A 15880-nucleotide genomic window follows, 5' to 3' on the forward strand; every position below is an offset into this window, starting at 1 on the left:
ACCCACTAACTCCACTCAAGCATCGTTGCCTGCTTGTCAGACTCCAGAATTGAAATGTGCTAACTGTATTTCTGAAGCCATGCCTTGGAAAATATTTGCTGCATGGTCTAATGAGCTGCTGCAGCAAAAGCCTGCATACCTCAGAAATGTCCTGGAGTATATAGGAAGAAAAAAGCAGTCCTCAGTCTTCTTGGCAAATCACTGTGATCTGCCTTGGATACGGGTTGGATCCCAATTTCTACAAAGCCCTGAGTAGCCTGTCCTGTCCCGCAGTTGTTTCTGGAGTTTCATGATGAATGAATGTGTCTCTGCCATGACCTGGTTAGCACTATTAAGTGAGTCTTGGCGGCAGACCGGCCTTCCCTTCAGTGAGCACCCGTTCCACAATGAAATGGGGACCCAAATGAATGGGGACCCAGTGAAACAAATGACATCAACATCAAACTAGATTATGCTAAAATCTGTTCCATTAGCATCACAACCAAAAATATAAATAAATGAATGAATGACAAAAGTATTCTGACTTTCTAACTCAGAAATCACTTGAGACATATTGAAGAAATGACATTTTTCAGATGTGACTGCTCAAAATTAAGACCCTAGTCCACAGAAAAGACACTGAATCTCCAATCACTGGGAAAGGGAGGATAGAGAAGAAAAGAAGAAGAGAAAAATATCACAGAACCTTCTGAAGTCATATAGCTGCAAATCTAGATATGACTTCAGGAATCCAGTCAGGGAAATGGTAGCCCTGGCTTTCAGCTGACCTGAAGCGACTGCAGCAAATGTGTTGTGTGCACGACTGAACAGGCAGCCATTTAAACACGCTTTTGCCTGGTAGCATGAACACAGGCTTCTAAAACAAGCCTCTTCTGCAGTCTGCCAACATGCCTTCGCATCTGCCAAAATACAAGCTGCTTGCACAATCAGAGGGCACTGCTACACATATGGTTTTGACAGATTAAAATATGTGAATTTTTTTCTCATTTCTTTTTCCTCGGTTTCACACTCTTGTTGTCACATTGAGACTAATTCTAGATATTGAACCAATAAGACCTGATGGCTTTTCGTTCAGTTATGATTTCTGTTCCCTTCACTTTGTGCATCTTTTCTACAACTAACTCCTGAGATCTTAGCATGGTGCTTCCTATGAAGAAAAGCCACCTGCCGTGGGTAACAACACCTGAGGCATTAGTACTGACCAAACCTTGGGGTGCTCTGTTAACAGTATTTGGAGTTATGTGGTCTTGAATTAGTTCTTGCAGCATGAGGATGAGCTAGAAAGAAAGGAAAAAAAATCTCCAACGCAGAATTTATGGAAATCTGAACTTATCGAACTGTAGAAAGAGTTCAAGGAAAGAGAGAAGGGATTCTTGCGGCTGAACAGTAAATGAGATGAACACCTCAAGAAAGAAAAGAGTAGCACAGAAGAGACCCATTACCAAAAGGAGTAAGAAAGGGGACAGAGAATGCTAGACAAAAACAGCACATTTGTTAAATTAGTACATATTTTATCACTGATTTCATGGGATCAAGTCTTCCCTTTCTCTGATGTCTCCTAACCCACACTTATTTGCACAGGGAATAAACTGGCATGATTCAATACAGATTTTTAAAGTAAAAGTGCTGATAGACTTTGGAGAAAGGAGTCAGTAAAACTTCATCTACATCTCATGCAGCTCTTACACAGGTGACTGGATTTCAAGTTTTTTCTGTGTTCTATTTATTGATATTTTATAAATATATGATTTGCCACCCCACTAGACCATTTCAGTTCTAATTTATTTATGTTTATTAATACACAATTTCATTAATGAAGTTAATTAACATGACAATGCTCACTTTAGAAGAGAAAATAAATTCATCCTTGGTTTAGAAGAGCCTAAAATTCTTGACATAGAGGAAGTTATGGTGCAGCATATCTATAGCTTTTAAAGTTTCTTTTCTTTCCTACCTTTTTCTTGATTAGCTAATAGCCAAACATTTGCTGTTTTAAACTAAATCAAATTTTCTACTTTTCAGCATGATTCAGGTTTATTTATACCAGTAAGGTACCGTAATTGACAAGTAGTGAGATACATCCATGACAGAGGTCTACTTGAGTATCTAATTTGTCTTAGATCTAAGAGAGAACAGCCAGTGTAAGTTACTATTGCTGGGAGTTAGTGTTCATCTCTAAGCAGATGGAAGCTAGATATTTTAAAAATAACAGCAACAATTGACTGAAATATAGCCCTTTCTGAAGCCATGCAAAATCCTTCCATTGCCTTCCCTGAGTTTCAGATCAGAACATGTTATGGAACTATATTTCATGCTTTACAAAATATAGGTATCGCACTCATTTTGTAGATAGGACACCTGATGCAGAGAAAAGCGGAATCATTTGATCAAGCGCACTAAGACCAACAGTAGCAGAGACAAAACTCACAAACTAAAGGTGCCTATTCCCTCCCAGAACTTCTTGTTGCCATAGACTACACCTGTCTCTGTCAACATCTACATACTCCCAGCTCTGTTGGTGTATTCGGAGAAATGCTGCAGAGTGTGTTACATATCACCTTCTTACTACAAAGTCCACTAAAGGCATTGGAAAGAGACTATTCATTTTGGTGAGCTTTGGATAGAATACAAAGAGGAAATGTGGAACCAAAGATGAAGTATCCCAGTCTGCACCAGTTCATGCAGGAGTAAGAGGATGGCAAGAGCAGCAGTAAAGGGAGCTCACCAAAAGAGCTTAACAAGGGGAATTCAGACTTACAGCAGCTCCCAATTTATCAAAACCATCATGCAGTTGCCAATAGGGAACTAAAAAGGGGCAAAAGCCACCTGTCCATTTAGTAGCCATTCTTCTGTCATACTGCTACAACAGCCATGGGAGTTGCTGATGCTCCCATGGGTATTTCCTTTGCCTCAGGTATTTTCAGTCATTTCGCACAGAACGTTGATGAACAAAATAGTTAACATATATTCATTATGAAAGGGCCAGTATTAAGTGACATTTTAAAACTGTGTCACGTATTCAGACTATTTATTTTGGTAAAAATAATTTAGAAATAAGTGTGTCATAGACAGAAAAGAAAAATTAAATCATGCCTTTGGACCCCAGTTTCAAATTCTGTTATTTATACCCTCTGTATAGACAATTACAGCTACTACAAATGTTGAGCGATCAGTATGTAAGCTGACTGACTCTTTATATTGCTTCCACAAAGAACACAAAGAAACAGAAATCTAGAAACTAGACATTGATTACTGGCACTCTGGTAAGTGACATATAGTATAAGCTGCAGGTTCACTGATAGATCAGTATAAGGAATAGACTGGGTCACATTTAATTCTTTGTTGTCTGGGATGAAACCTTTTTCTAGAAAATCCTTTTTTTTTTCCTGATGAGTAACTTGGAGAGTTGCAATTTACAGAACCTGAAAAAATTGGTAGTGTACAAGCAAAACACAAACTGTTATGAAAACACATATTTGCCTAAAGTTCAGAATGCTAAGAAATACACATATGCATATTCTTGTATTTTGTTTCATTATAAAGAAGAAAGAAAATAAAGTCTCAGTTCTAGCTTTAGAAATCTACAAAAAGAAACAGAAACCTATTTCAAAATGAAAGTTATCTTCACAGTGCTTACAATTGCTTTCTGCCTCTGTCTCTCTCTTTGTTTGGCCCTTTCAGATTCCCGTTTTTCATACTCTTTGCGGTATTCTTCCCTCTTCAGCCTTTCATGCTGATATTCCTCATAGCTGTCATATCTAGGAAACATAACTTAGTCATTAAATCAAGCACCTGCATTTGTTAATGTAAATTTAGTAATGCAATTTCTGGAATGCTTCATTATCTCTTGACAACACTGAAAAGCAAACGAAATGTGCACAAAATGCACTACCTGGGTCTGCGACTGTACGGTGATCTGGATCGCGATCTTGCACGTAAGGGAGAACTTCTGTATGCTCGGTGTCTGCAGTGGCTGGACTCATAACAGTGACAAGATCTGCAGGAAGAAAAACATTTACTTCTGTCATTCACTTTGAATCTATTTACACCATTTTCTCCTCAGCTACCTCTTACCTGAACTTACAATTTCTTCTACGCTACCAGTGAAAATTTCCAGTGACATTTTGTGATCTCCTAGTCAACTAAGGGGCCTCAAGTGATTTTGCCCCCTTCTGTAATGTTCCTTATTGAGGCTAACACAGAGCAGAGTCAGCCACTGTCAACTTCATCTGATAGGGACTACAGCTAGATTGCCACCAGGCAGCTTGCAGATAATGGGGAAGGTTAGTTGTGTACATCTCTCACCAATTGCTCTGCCTCTGACCTGACTGGCTCCACTCAGAAAGAGTAAATTTGGCAAATTCAAAGGATAATGGCAACAAGTGTTTCTATAGCAATCCTGTAACCTTCAGAGTTAATCAGCTCAGGGACAATAAAAAGAGTTGAACCGGATTAAGTTATTTCTTTTTCTAAATTTCTTTCCTTCAAGTCACTCTGTTTTTGCTGTTTTCCTTCTTACTACCTACAATGATGATATATGAATTTGCTGCACCATACCTTGAAGAGGATCTACTACAGGGCGACCTTGATCTCGATCGGGAATATGGAGAACGGGAACAAGACCTGCGTTGAGGAAAGGACCTGGATCTAGAGCGTGTCCTTTGGGATCTTTGAGAAAATAAGGATTTGGGTGGAGACACTGAATCTCTGCATGGAGAGTTAAAAGAAGAGCAAGAAGGCGATACATCAAATAATGAATAGGCTTGTGTCCCATCCCAAGGGTAGCATAGTTTATCACTTTCATCTTCACTGTCGTCAAAGAGACCATCCATTGCTAGTCCTGAATTTATAAACATAGGTAGTTTGGAAAATTGTTCATTCCTGTAATCACTGTCCCTTAGTTCACTGGTCTTATCTGCTTCTTCATCAAAAACAGCTTGGCTGGGGTGACCAAAATGCTTATTCAGTTCAGCCCGAATTTCCTGGTCTTGGAGCTGTTTTCTGTTATTACCGAGGGATCCCTGCTTACTTGTCTGTAAAGTCTCTTTCTTGAAATACTGGTCTTGTTCTAAAGAAGAACAAATCTGACACTGCCACCCAGGTGAAGAATCCTTAAATTCTAGTTGTCTGGAGTCCTGAAGTTCCTGGGATATTTTAATGTGTATTTCCGATTTTGAATTCACAGATTGACAGTAGTCATGGTCACCAAACAGCCGCAAACTGGGCCGTTTTGTCTTTCTCTCCTCATGTCCACTGGACGGTACTGTAGTCTTGCTAAGCTGTGCATACAGCTCAGACTGTTCTGGACCCTTCTTGATCGGGTTGTTTCCTTGTGAACCGGAAGACTCACTGTAGCGGGGCTTTTTTGAAGGTGGTACAACAGTCTTGCATGATGACTTCGGCTTAGGTGAAGTCCTAAAAGGATTATCCTGGTTGGCTTTATGAGGAGGGGTTGTAGGTGGAGTTAGGCCTAAGGGAAAAAAGAAAAAGGAGGAATAGAATATTTCTAAGCACACAAAGTTCATTAACAAGGCACACACATTACAATAGGTTAAAAAGCAAGACCCATTCTATGTCAACTTAATACAATACAACTATTACTGGGAGCAAGAGTATATAGGGTTTGAGACACCAAAGTTCTGTGACAACAATAGCAACAATACTAATGCATCGCCATTAATCTTCAACATTATTTCTGCCCCTCCCCTTCCTCCATGACATCCGCCTCTTTCTCTGTAGATTCTGACAGAAAAGATCAAGAGATAAATATCAAAAGACTTTTTTGATAAAAATCAAAACGATTTTGATATAAAAATGAGAAGTCAAAAGACTGGCACTGTCAAAAACCTACAGAAATTAGCAGACAAAAACCTGAATAAAAGGAAGTCCAAGAAAAATAAATGAGCGCTACCAAAGCAACCTCTGTGGTACACAGAACTTGAATGCAAGGAAGTACGGCAACTCTACAACTTGACTGCAATGACTCTTTGTCTCCACAGTTCATTAACTTAGTAAACCATTGCTAATGTATGTATAATACATTCTTGTAAGCATAACTAATACATTTTGCATGAAATGTGGTTCTGCAACTGAAACCGAAGTGAACAATAGGGCTACTACAACTGTAATGAACCATTGCACTTACAACTAAATATTAGTGAAAGTCACGAAGTAGGGAGTAGAAGTGAAACAGATAAGTATTTCAAGACTAACAACATCGCTAACTACCATGATTTTTCACATAACTATAGTACATTACTTCACTACGGTGAAATGAAATTGCAGGAAGGTCAACAGCCCACTCTAGTAAAACCTAGGAACCAAAGCAACATCTTCCAATTATTTTTCTAAGGGTAGAATATGTCTCAACATTTCCTGTAGAAATTTTTTAGACTGTGTAAAGGATAACCCAGGACACCTGTGTAAAGTAACAGCTAACTCCAGTCACTGTTCATGAAATTGTTATTACTCTTCAGAAAGGTACCTTTTGTGCTACATTTTAAAAACTTGCTTCTGTCTGATTGACAGAATTGCAATTCTGTCATTACATCTGTCCTAATGTAATTTAGAATTACATATGCTTAAAATTAAATGAATACATAAGTATTTTCCTGAGTTAGGAACTGAGATTAGGGAGTTGTCCTAGATTATCCAGTTCATCCTTAAACACTCCAGGGGACGGTGCTGTCCAAGATTTCTTTTTCTAAGCCAGGCAATGAGCTTTCCATACTTCCTTAGCAAGAATGAAAAGAGAGTGTAGACACTTCCAGGAAATGTGTATTTCAAACATGGCTACAGAGTTTTGTTTTGTATTTTTAACCATACAGTGGAGCTCAGCAGATCAATGCAAATGGAACATGTTTTATAGTGTTTTGCTGTAAAGAAGAAAAGCGTCCATCAATGCATAGTGCTCCCTACGGATCGTAAATGGAGACTGGGAGTCCCATTGCATTAGCTGCAATGAATTTGTTCCAGAAAAAAGAAGATAGGAGTACTAAGACATGAATACTTGATGTGAGAAAGAAGACTGATTTTGTCTGAACACTTGGAAAAAAGGGTTATGAGCCACCCACCCATGGCTACATGAAGACTAATGCCACCAAAGTCAGAGAAACTGAAGCAAAGATGCTGTAACTCTAGTTACTCCAAATGCAAGTTTGAAACTGAAATAGTTTCATGCAAAGTCATCAACTATTTCCTCTAATTTGATTCCTCAGTTTTCATTTCCTTCCCGAAAATTCACTTGAGTCAGCAGTATAGATTCCACACCTTATCTACCTTATTAATAAATATTTTTTACTACCAAATTAATTTTTGGCAAAATGAGAACAGTCCTCTTCAAAATTCTTCAAAAATCACTCCTGGATTAAAAATTCAGGGTCATATTCATCAAAGATTTGAGTAAGCAAGGAATGTTTTCTAAATAAAAACCTAGAACTGGTACTTTTAGTTATGCAATTATACAGCCCACGAAAAGTCCTGCGGTTACTGACTGAATTTTCAGATGCAGTTTTAAAGAAAGAATGAAATAGGAGAATATTAAATCCAACCCCTCTTTGTTGCTTCCTTATAAAATTCGACCACTCCACAGTGAACATCTGCACACTTAAAAATTTGGGACAAGAAGCCCCAGAGATAATCCAATATCCAAAATAAAATATTGTTTCCATTCCCACTTCTTTAAAGCTAGCCCTGGCAGAAAGCAAGCTATACACAGAGCACAACGATCTCCAGAAGCCCAATGAGAGTCCAACAGTCTTTAGAGGGGGAAAAACAACAACAAAACCTTCCAAAAGTACAGAGTGAGCCAAATTTACTGGCACTTCTTTTGCTGGCAAAACTGTGCTGGGGACATCCTAAGAAAGGACTTCCTCGTGGCATTTTGGCTCTTTTCCTGGTTTTCAGCAGAAGCAGGAAGTGCCCAAGCAAGTATGAACAGCTAGAAGCTGGAAAAGGTTCATTTAACTTTTGAACGAACTTCCACAAGGGGATGGAGGGGGAAGTGAAGTTTTGAATTAGCCCTTGTTTAAGTCAGCGCTGCAGAGCCTACCTTCAGCATGTCCCGTGATCAGTGTCCAAAACGTGAACTTTGAGCAAATGACGTGGCGGCACACTTGCTCATCAGTGTCACTTTTGCTCATCTGTACACTAATCACTGGTAATCTTCACTTCAGGCCGTGATCCTAAATCAAGTGCTACACTATTCTATAACCTTTGGATTATTTCATACACGCCGATTTCTCCACGAAAGTGTGCATTGTAGTATTGACAGTACAAGGTATATTCTGTGCTCTCTCTTGAACTTAGCAGGTTTTGACAGATTTATGGAAGGACAGATGGCCATTACAGGCTGAAGGCTGACAAGAGGCAGTTCAGAGCATTGTTAACACACTTGCACAAACTCTCAGCAGTGCAGCACTGTGCAGAATGTAATTCAGACTATAGCTTTTTTATTGCTGCCTATTTTCTTTTGTCAAAAGAGCCTGCTGTGCACAGCAACAAATGGCTGCCATTACCCAGAATGTAATGGGTGTCAGACAAATCACGTAACACAAACAATCAAGAGTATGTAGGTCATATTTCAACAGAGCACAACCTTAGCAATATTTATGATTACTGCATTGAAATGTGCTCTATAATAAACAAGTACCTCTACATCACTCACACTTATGTACTTCTGCACAGCAAATCTGTTAGAAGTGGTACATACTCTACAATCATCCCCCTTAAACAGTCTTTTTTCTTTTTAAAGTAAAAGGCAAGTATTTTTTCATGACATGCTATAAAACCATTTTCTTTGTAGGGACTTTTCTTTAATTGAATGGCTTCAGTAAATGGTACGTTTGCACTTTGCCTTGCTCTGTCTATATACGATGAACCCGCTCAGTGATTTTGCGCTTGAAAATAGTGTCTATCAATTTGTGAACACTGCTGCCAAACCAGCACCGTCCTCCCTGTGCCTGTACAACAAAAGGTGTTTCCACGTATGCCAACTCTGCCACCTCGGCCGAGCGACTTCTTTCAAGAAAGTCTCAGAGGGAGTGCAAATACTTGTGATGCATACCAAAACCGCGCTGAAAAAAAAACACCTTACTAACTCATTTAGTTCAGCTAGGTCGATAATCAGAAATTAGGGGAGTGCATTTGCATAAAATGTGACATCTTGACTTTTTAGGACTCATTTGCAATACTGTTTTAGAAAGACACCAATCTTTCTACAACTCTACTGTAACTGTTAGCATTTAAACATTTGATGATGTTTGCTGTGCTTCGGTGGGGGGATGAGAATCAGTGTCTTCTGGGGAACGCAGCCATTCAACCTTTCTACATGTGCACTGGGCTTTTGAGAGGCATTGAAAATAAATTCTTTTCTACCTTTAAAGTTTGAAAATGGATAGTCAAGGGAAACGCTGTTTAAGGCCACTTAAAACACTGAACACAAGGTAACAGCTCAATTCAGTAAAAAAAATAAAAATCAGAGGAGCTTTTGTGTGGCACAAGATTGCAGAAGCTAGGAAAATATAATAAAATTAAATAGCCATCATATAATAAAAAACTACATGCTTGTTGAGTATTCAGTTTAATCTTGTTGTCAGTGCTGCAGAGAATAAATACAGACCCTTGAAAATATCTAATAATTTACTAGATTTTATTTCCCCAGACAACTCTCTGCATCTCTCATTTCATCAGAAATCATTCTGAGGTCAAACAAGTTCTTATATGATAGATCTTAAGTATTTGTTCTGACAGCTAAGAGGTAACAGATCCAGAGGTGGGCAAATAACAGGGTTTAAGTATCCACAAGGATGCTCATGAATTCCTATTCCTATGAAATCACTATTCAAGCTGATTGTGTTCATATAGCCTTTTCCACCATCTTTTCGGAGAGAAAAAATTTGCACCCAATAAAGACCAGAGTTTTATGTTCAGGTAAATTACAAGGTTCTGTGTGCAAATGAAAGACTTCTCACTAAGTCACCTGTTGCTTAGTGAGAGGGTGGAAATAGCCTTCCAGTTATCGATTACTGCTTGTATGGCATTAAAGCCTTAAGCATGTAAACCCACCTCATGCATTTATATGATGGCTTTGAGTATTTAGGAGTGAAAGTTTAAAAAGGCATTGAGAGAACTGAGACGACTGAACTTCAAACGCTTAGAAGGCATGCCATCTAACTTCTGGCATTTAGGAGTTCAGTGGGCAGCCCCCATTTCTCAAGGGAAACACAGTCACCTCCAGAGGGTGAATCATCCTAGTGCCTGTGTCTGCAGGTGCCCCCTCAACCTGACTGGTACCAAAGAGAAAAGAGGTCCTACAGTAACACTAAAATGTCCCATGTTCTGGGAAGACATCACAGAGATTCCAGTCTCTTAGCAAAGTGTTTGCAATGCAGCTAGCTGTGGAAAAAAAAAAGGGAGAAGAACCTCTCCTGAGCCTCTGACTCACAGTAAGGCTCACCGTACACAGAAATTTTACCCACTACATTATCATAATCTCCATGTCATGATGTTCTGATCCATTTTCCACAGAATAACACTAGAAACCAGCTGAAGGGGTTGTGATTTTAGATAGCAACGGACTTATTCCTCTATCATAGGCCATTTAAAGTGCATTCAAAGAATTCTTACATTCTTACACATGGTTTCCTTTGAAAGCACTAGGAAATATTTGTTCCCTGTAATTCGACAAATACATGTTTTGACAGTTTTAGGGAGGACAAAGTTACATTCACGAGTACTAACAAATCCATTCTAAAGCAAGATATAGCTCTGGCAAGAGAACAGCTTCAGTTTGACTTTAGATATGTGAATCCAGAATGTATGTGTGACGAAGATTGATGGCTCGTGCAGGAAATGTTTTTATTTATTTATTTTTCTACTCTATAGTTAATTCATCAGTGAGGGAACCAATGTTGTTTTCAGCAGAGAGATCAAGGGAGCTGCTATTTATATTAAAATACTTCGTGCTTCGATAGTGCAAGCAGCACTACTAATGGTCTTTTCAATTCGGCAGTGAGATCAAGGCAACTCCTATTTAAATTATAATAAATAGTGCTTGTACAGTGCAAGCTGCCCTGTATAAGGACAATGAGCAATGTGGTTATCTGGATATAATTTGGAGTTGCCAGGGTCTCACTAAAGAACTCCAAGGTATTATTAATCACTACTGCCACTGTTTTTTGTTTGTTTGGTTGGTTGTTGTTGTTGTTGTTGTTTTTGGTTGTTGTTTTTTTTTTTTACTGAAGTGGGTCCCAACTGTGCTGTGATTTACTCACATACACTGTAAGCTCTTCAGTACTAGAGCTTGTTTCTCTTATGTACTTGTCTGCTTCCAGCACAAGTAGACTCATGACACAAGACACTACCACAATACAAATAAATGACTTAGAGAGTAAGACATTCACAACCACTCATCTTTTTATAGATTTATATACATATATGAATATAAAAATAAAATCTATGTATATGCGAAGGCAGACATTAATACAGCTGTCAAGCGATGAAATGCAATCTCCTGAAACTTCCTCACCAGGTATTGTGAAGAACAGAGGCAGTGCAACATGAAGTTCAACAGCCACTGTGCTCTACACTGCTTGTGAACGCTACCCAAGCTCCCTGCCCACATGTGCTCCACCAGCTCTTGTTCTCCTTGACTATCATCAGTTCATTTTCTAGTTAGATTGTCTATTTCCAGAAGGAATAATTTCATATTTTCATAGTACAATGTTCCTGTCCACATACTCATCCAGTTGTGCTGTTTCACAGCTTCTGATGCATTTTTTAATGTGCTAGTTCTCCTGGTTATATTATCTAAAACAGCCACAAAGTCGTTTCATTGCCTCCTCTGTGCGCAGCAGACAGAGTGGAATGAATTCACTAACACCAGGACGATTCCTGTTGCCGTTATTAAGCCGGTACTAGAGGACTGTCAAGGGGTCAGACTGGCTCTCAATTTCTGTCCAGTCAGGTGTGCAGGCTGCTGCCTTTCTGGCTGGAAGAAAGCACTGCTCCCTTCAGTGACTTGTGCCGCTGCATGAACACTCTGCTGTCGTTACCTCATCTGCCCCTTCCACTTGGTAGCACTAAGCACTGACTCACCACTGTGCTTAGAGACAGGCATCCTCGTGCAGATTTGCTCTCCAGTAATGATAAAAGCAGCTTCTCCATGCTTCAGGCCTGTTGGCATTGAATGGGATTAACCTGCTGCATACAGCGAATTTTGCCATTTTTGTATCAGTTTTGCAAAAGGAAGGTGTGTTGTGAGGATGCTTTGGTTTTTCATGGGAGCAATGAGTAAGACTGCAGATTTACAGGACATGTCAGAGGAAAATGTGCATATTTTAATGCTGAACTAATGGGGAAGTTTCTGAAAAAGTGACACAATGGTTGTAGGGAGGTGAACGCAACAGCCCAAAGTACATACACAAACCTAGAGCTTGGGCCTGCTCTTGTGTAAAGCTGCCACTAACTGAGGGGGGCCTCAAGCTGATGTACAGTACCTGAAGATCTATCTTGCAATGCCCCCCAAAATGTCAGAGGTCACATAATTTGCAATCCACTGTTACCCCTTGGCATGCTCCAGTGAGAAATGCACTCCTTTGCAGTATTATGAAACCGAGAAAGAAAACAATCTTGGCAGTAGCTCTGGTGGAGCTCAACATGTGCTCTTGTGCTCAGTTCTGGACACTTCAGGAAAACAGAGGCAAAACAGGTCAGAGGAAAGCAATAAAACATATCTGAGGTCTGAGGGAATTGACTCTTGTGGTACGAGCAGATGAATTGAGTGAGTGTAACAGGTGAGGCATCAGCTGAAGCTGTACATGATAAAAAGTCTACACGTCTTCGAAAGGCACAAACACCAAGGATATGAAAGGAAGAGGAGGATAGAAGAGAGTTGGTGTAAGGTGTGCTAATGGGAGATATGAAGAGAAATTAAGAACATGAGTATCATTTTTTTAAAAAAATTACCTTTAAGCTATGGAATAGTTTTTCAGTGGTAAAGGAGAAAGCTGTTATTTGTGACATATTAATCTAGAATTGACAAAGCACTCAAACATGCAGTCACGTACAGCCCTAGACTGGCCTGGAGACAGACTGGATGACATAACTTTTCCATCTGTAACATCTATTACACTCTGCTGTGGGGTTTGTCTTTGAAAGATGGTGCTCGGCAGTACACAAATCTATGGGGAAATGGGGAAGTACAACAGATAAATGGTTTCATTCATATTTTTCCAGAAATTATGCTCTCTTGTGTGGGTTTAGAGCCATATTTTCAAATACATTCCTTCTCAGGTAACTGGATAAAAAGCCAATGCTAAACTGCATTGAAATTAATCTGCTGGAGACCTCTGTAAGATCTCAGTATACGTGTTGTATATTAAAAAGAACAAACACACAAACAAACCGTGCTTAAAGGAAAAGCTAACCCTCCCCATTTCTCACCTGCAGTTCCAGAGAGTTCCACACTTAAGGTTTGTTCAATAGTCTTGTTCTCAAATGGGGAACCCTTGGGATCACTGGAAGACAGGGCACATTTATAAAAACAAGCTGAAATGGAGTTGCTGTAGCCAAAATGTATTAACACCCCCTCCCTTTTATAAATGTTTGCACTTTTTAGTACTTACTTTGGTGACTCGGGCGTCAATGGAAGTGATAAACTTGTTGGTTTGGCTAAAGGGAAAGAATAAAATGATTATGGAATATTTAAGCACTCTATAACATATACTAAAAAAGATGTCTTTTATTTTGGTGCTGAAATCCCCTATTAGTCAGTCAGGGCTGAGCTCTGATAGTTCAATAGCCATTTCTGTGTATCTTAGATAAGTAAGGAGACTCATCCTGATTCCTTATCACCCGTACCAAAAGGGCACCTAAATTTCAACAATGATTTACATCAATTACTGTACCTTAGAAATACAGCACACAGCCCAAATGCCAAGAACCTTTCAGAAGGAGAGCAGTACACGTAAAAAATCATGAATAAATCTACAGGACGCAGTATGAAAATGTTATTTTCTCTTAGATTTAATTTAGACTACAGTCCACTTTTTATTTGGAAACAAGAGCAGCAGAATAACTACAAAGTAACAGAATGTTATGAATATTCAGTTAATTTTACTTCTACAATGTACAATTTTATATATAGCACTGAGAATAGGTTGTTTCTGAGGCCAGAGTCCAACTTGCTATAGTCCAAATTACCCTGCAAACTATGACAAGCCATGGATACAGTCACAGATGGTTAAAAATGGGGCTGACGCTCTCAGCACTACAATCCCTATATAAGCAAAAGCAAAGCTCTAGCCATAAAAACACAAGACTTTGTAGCTTTTATTCAAGCAAGCTTGTATTTTCTCAAAGCAGGCCAAGAACCAGGATATTTTAATACAACTAAGATTCTTTTAATTGCCAGAAAAATGTTTAAAAATTGAAAATAATATTACTTGCAAATTTTACCTTTCAAAAGTTAGATTGATGCTTAAACACAGAGAGCATTGTACCAAGAAAAACAGCAGGGGATCTCTTCTGCAAATTAATTACTTAAGACAAAATGTTCCCCTTGAACACTCCTGCACTGCAGATCTTTTGTCCAGAGTGTCACTACTGCGTATTTCGTATTCATTCCAGGCTTGGAGCTCCCATCAACATTAAAGGATTTTATATGCAAATTGATTACTTTTATAAGCTCTAGAGCATTCCTGGAGTAATATTACATTTTTTAAAAATTAACTCAATTCTCAAGAGCCGCATATTGTTTCTCCTCCTCCCCATATGAAAGTTAGAAATGGAAACTCAGGTGTTCACCTTAGGTTCACCTTCCTCAGAAGTCACTGCCAAAGTGAGGAAATGCACCAAAATGGGTTATTTGTCTGATCCAGCACTGCCACTGACTCATACATAAAAAGGGATTCTAGAAGACTGAACGTAAGGTGACATATCTTAGTGTGTATTTTATATATACCTATGATTCTAATGTTTGTGACTGTTGCCAGTGGCTACCTAGAGGTAAAACTGGCTTAAAAAGCATAGATCTTGCTGTAAGGCTCAGGAAGAAAGTTTGTACGAACGTTCCCACTGTGTTTTAGAGGATAAAATCTACATATACTTACGCAGCTTAGGCTTTCTAAGCAAGTTGAATGTTTAAGAGCTATTTAAGCCTTTAAAAAGTAACTCTAGCTCTCATATGGAGAGGCAAATCAGAATACATATACATATAAAATCTGAAGCACTGAGGCACAGTATCAAGGCATTATCTCACACTCCAATGTATTTATTTAAGGCAGCGATCACTGAGCCTTCCCACTGAGAAATTCATATACCAAAACACCCTTAATTTTTCTTATTGCCAGGTAAGGGCTTGAGCAAACCCTGCTCCTGCAAAGGATTCATCCTCACTTACAGCCACTGATAAATATTTAGCCAAGACAATATTGTTTTCCATGGTGCCTGTTTATTAGAGTTTCAAGTTCTATTCCGGTATTTTATTTGTATTAAAAAGTGTTTACATGAAGTTGCTTGTCCCTGTAAATTGAAAACATTCAGGTTCAAAAGAACTAAATTTCCTCATGGGCAAATTTCAGTGCAAAACTACAAATGATCTTTAGCATGAACGGGTTTGTGGACATTCCTGTGGGTTTACAATATGTTTGCAACAGTAACCCTAAAGGAAAATATTGTTTGACTTATCTTTTGTGAGCTTTCACCAACTTTGAAAGAAAATATCAGATCCTCATTATTTTTTAAAATGGTGCCATTTTTTTTGTACTTTTGATTAAATGTATGAACAAATGATTGCATGTCTGTGAATACCAGTCAAATTTGCAAGGTCAATTCTGCATGAATTGACTGTCCAACCTGAAAGCATTATATTCTTATATTT

At 38.8% G+C, this 15880-nt stretch overlaps 1 protein-coding gene across 3 annotated transcripts in view; it reads right to left on the minus strand.

Annotated features, from left to right (window-relative positions):
- PPARGC1A (PPARG coactivator 1 alpha) overlaps window positions 1-15880 on the minus strand; it is a 360670-nt gene that overhangs the window by 12134 nt on the left and 332656 nt on the right. For all 3 annotated transcript variants that reach the window (XM_048046820.2, XM_066995717.1, XM_013180790.3), the window contains exons 6-10: window positions 13626-13671; window positions 13444-13517; window positions 4558-5470; window positions 3893-3997; window positions 3638-3758 (exon numbers count right to left, since the gene is read on the minus strand). In XM_048046820.2, coding sequence (XP_047902777.2) covers window positions 3638-3758; window positions 3893-3997; window positions 4558-5470; window positions 13444-13517; window positions 13626-13671 — 1259 coding nt within the window. The remainder of the gene's footprint in view (window positions 1-3637; window positions 3759-3892; window positions 3998-4557; window positions 5471-13443; window positions 13518-13625; window positions 13672-15880) is intronic.

The sequence above is a fragment of the Anser cygnoides genome, chromosome 4, assembly GCF_040182565.1.
Source record: "Anser cygnoides isolate HZ-2024a breed goose chromosome 4, Taihu_goose_T2T_genome, whole genome shotgun sequence".
NCBI lineage: Eukaryota > Metazoa > Chordata > Aves > Anseriformes > Anatidae > Anser > Anser cygnoides.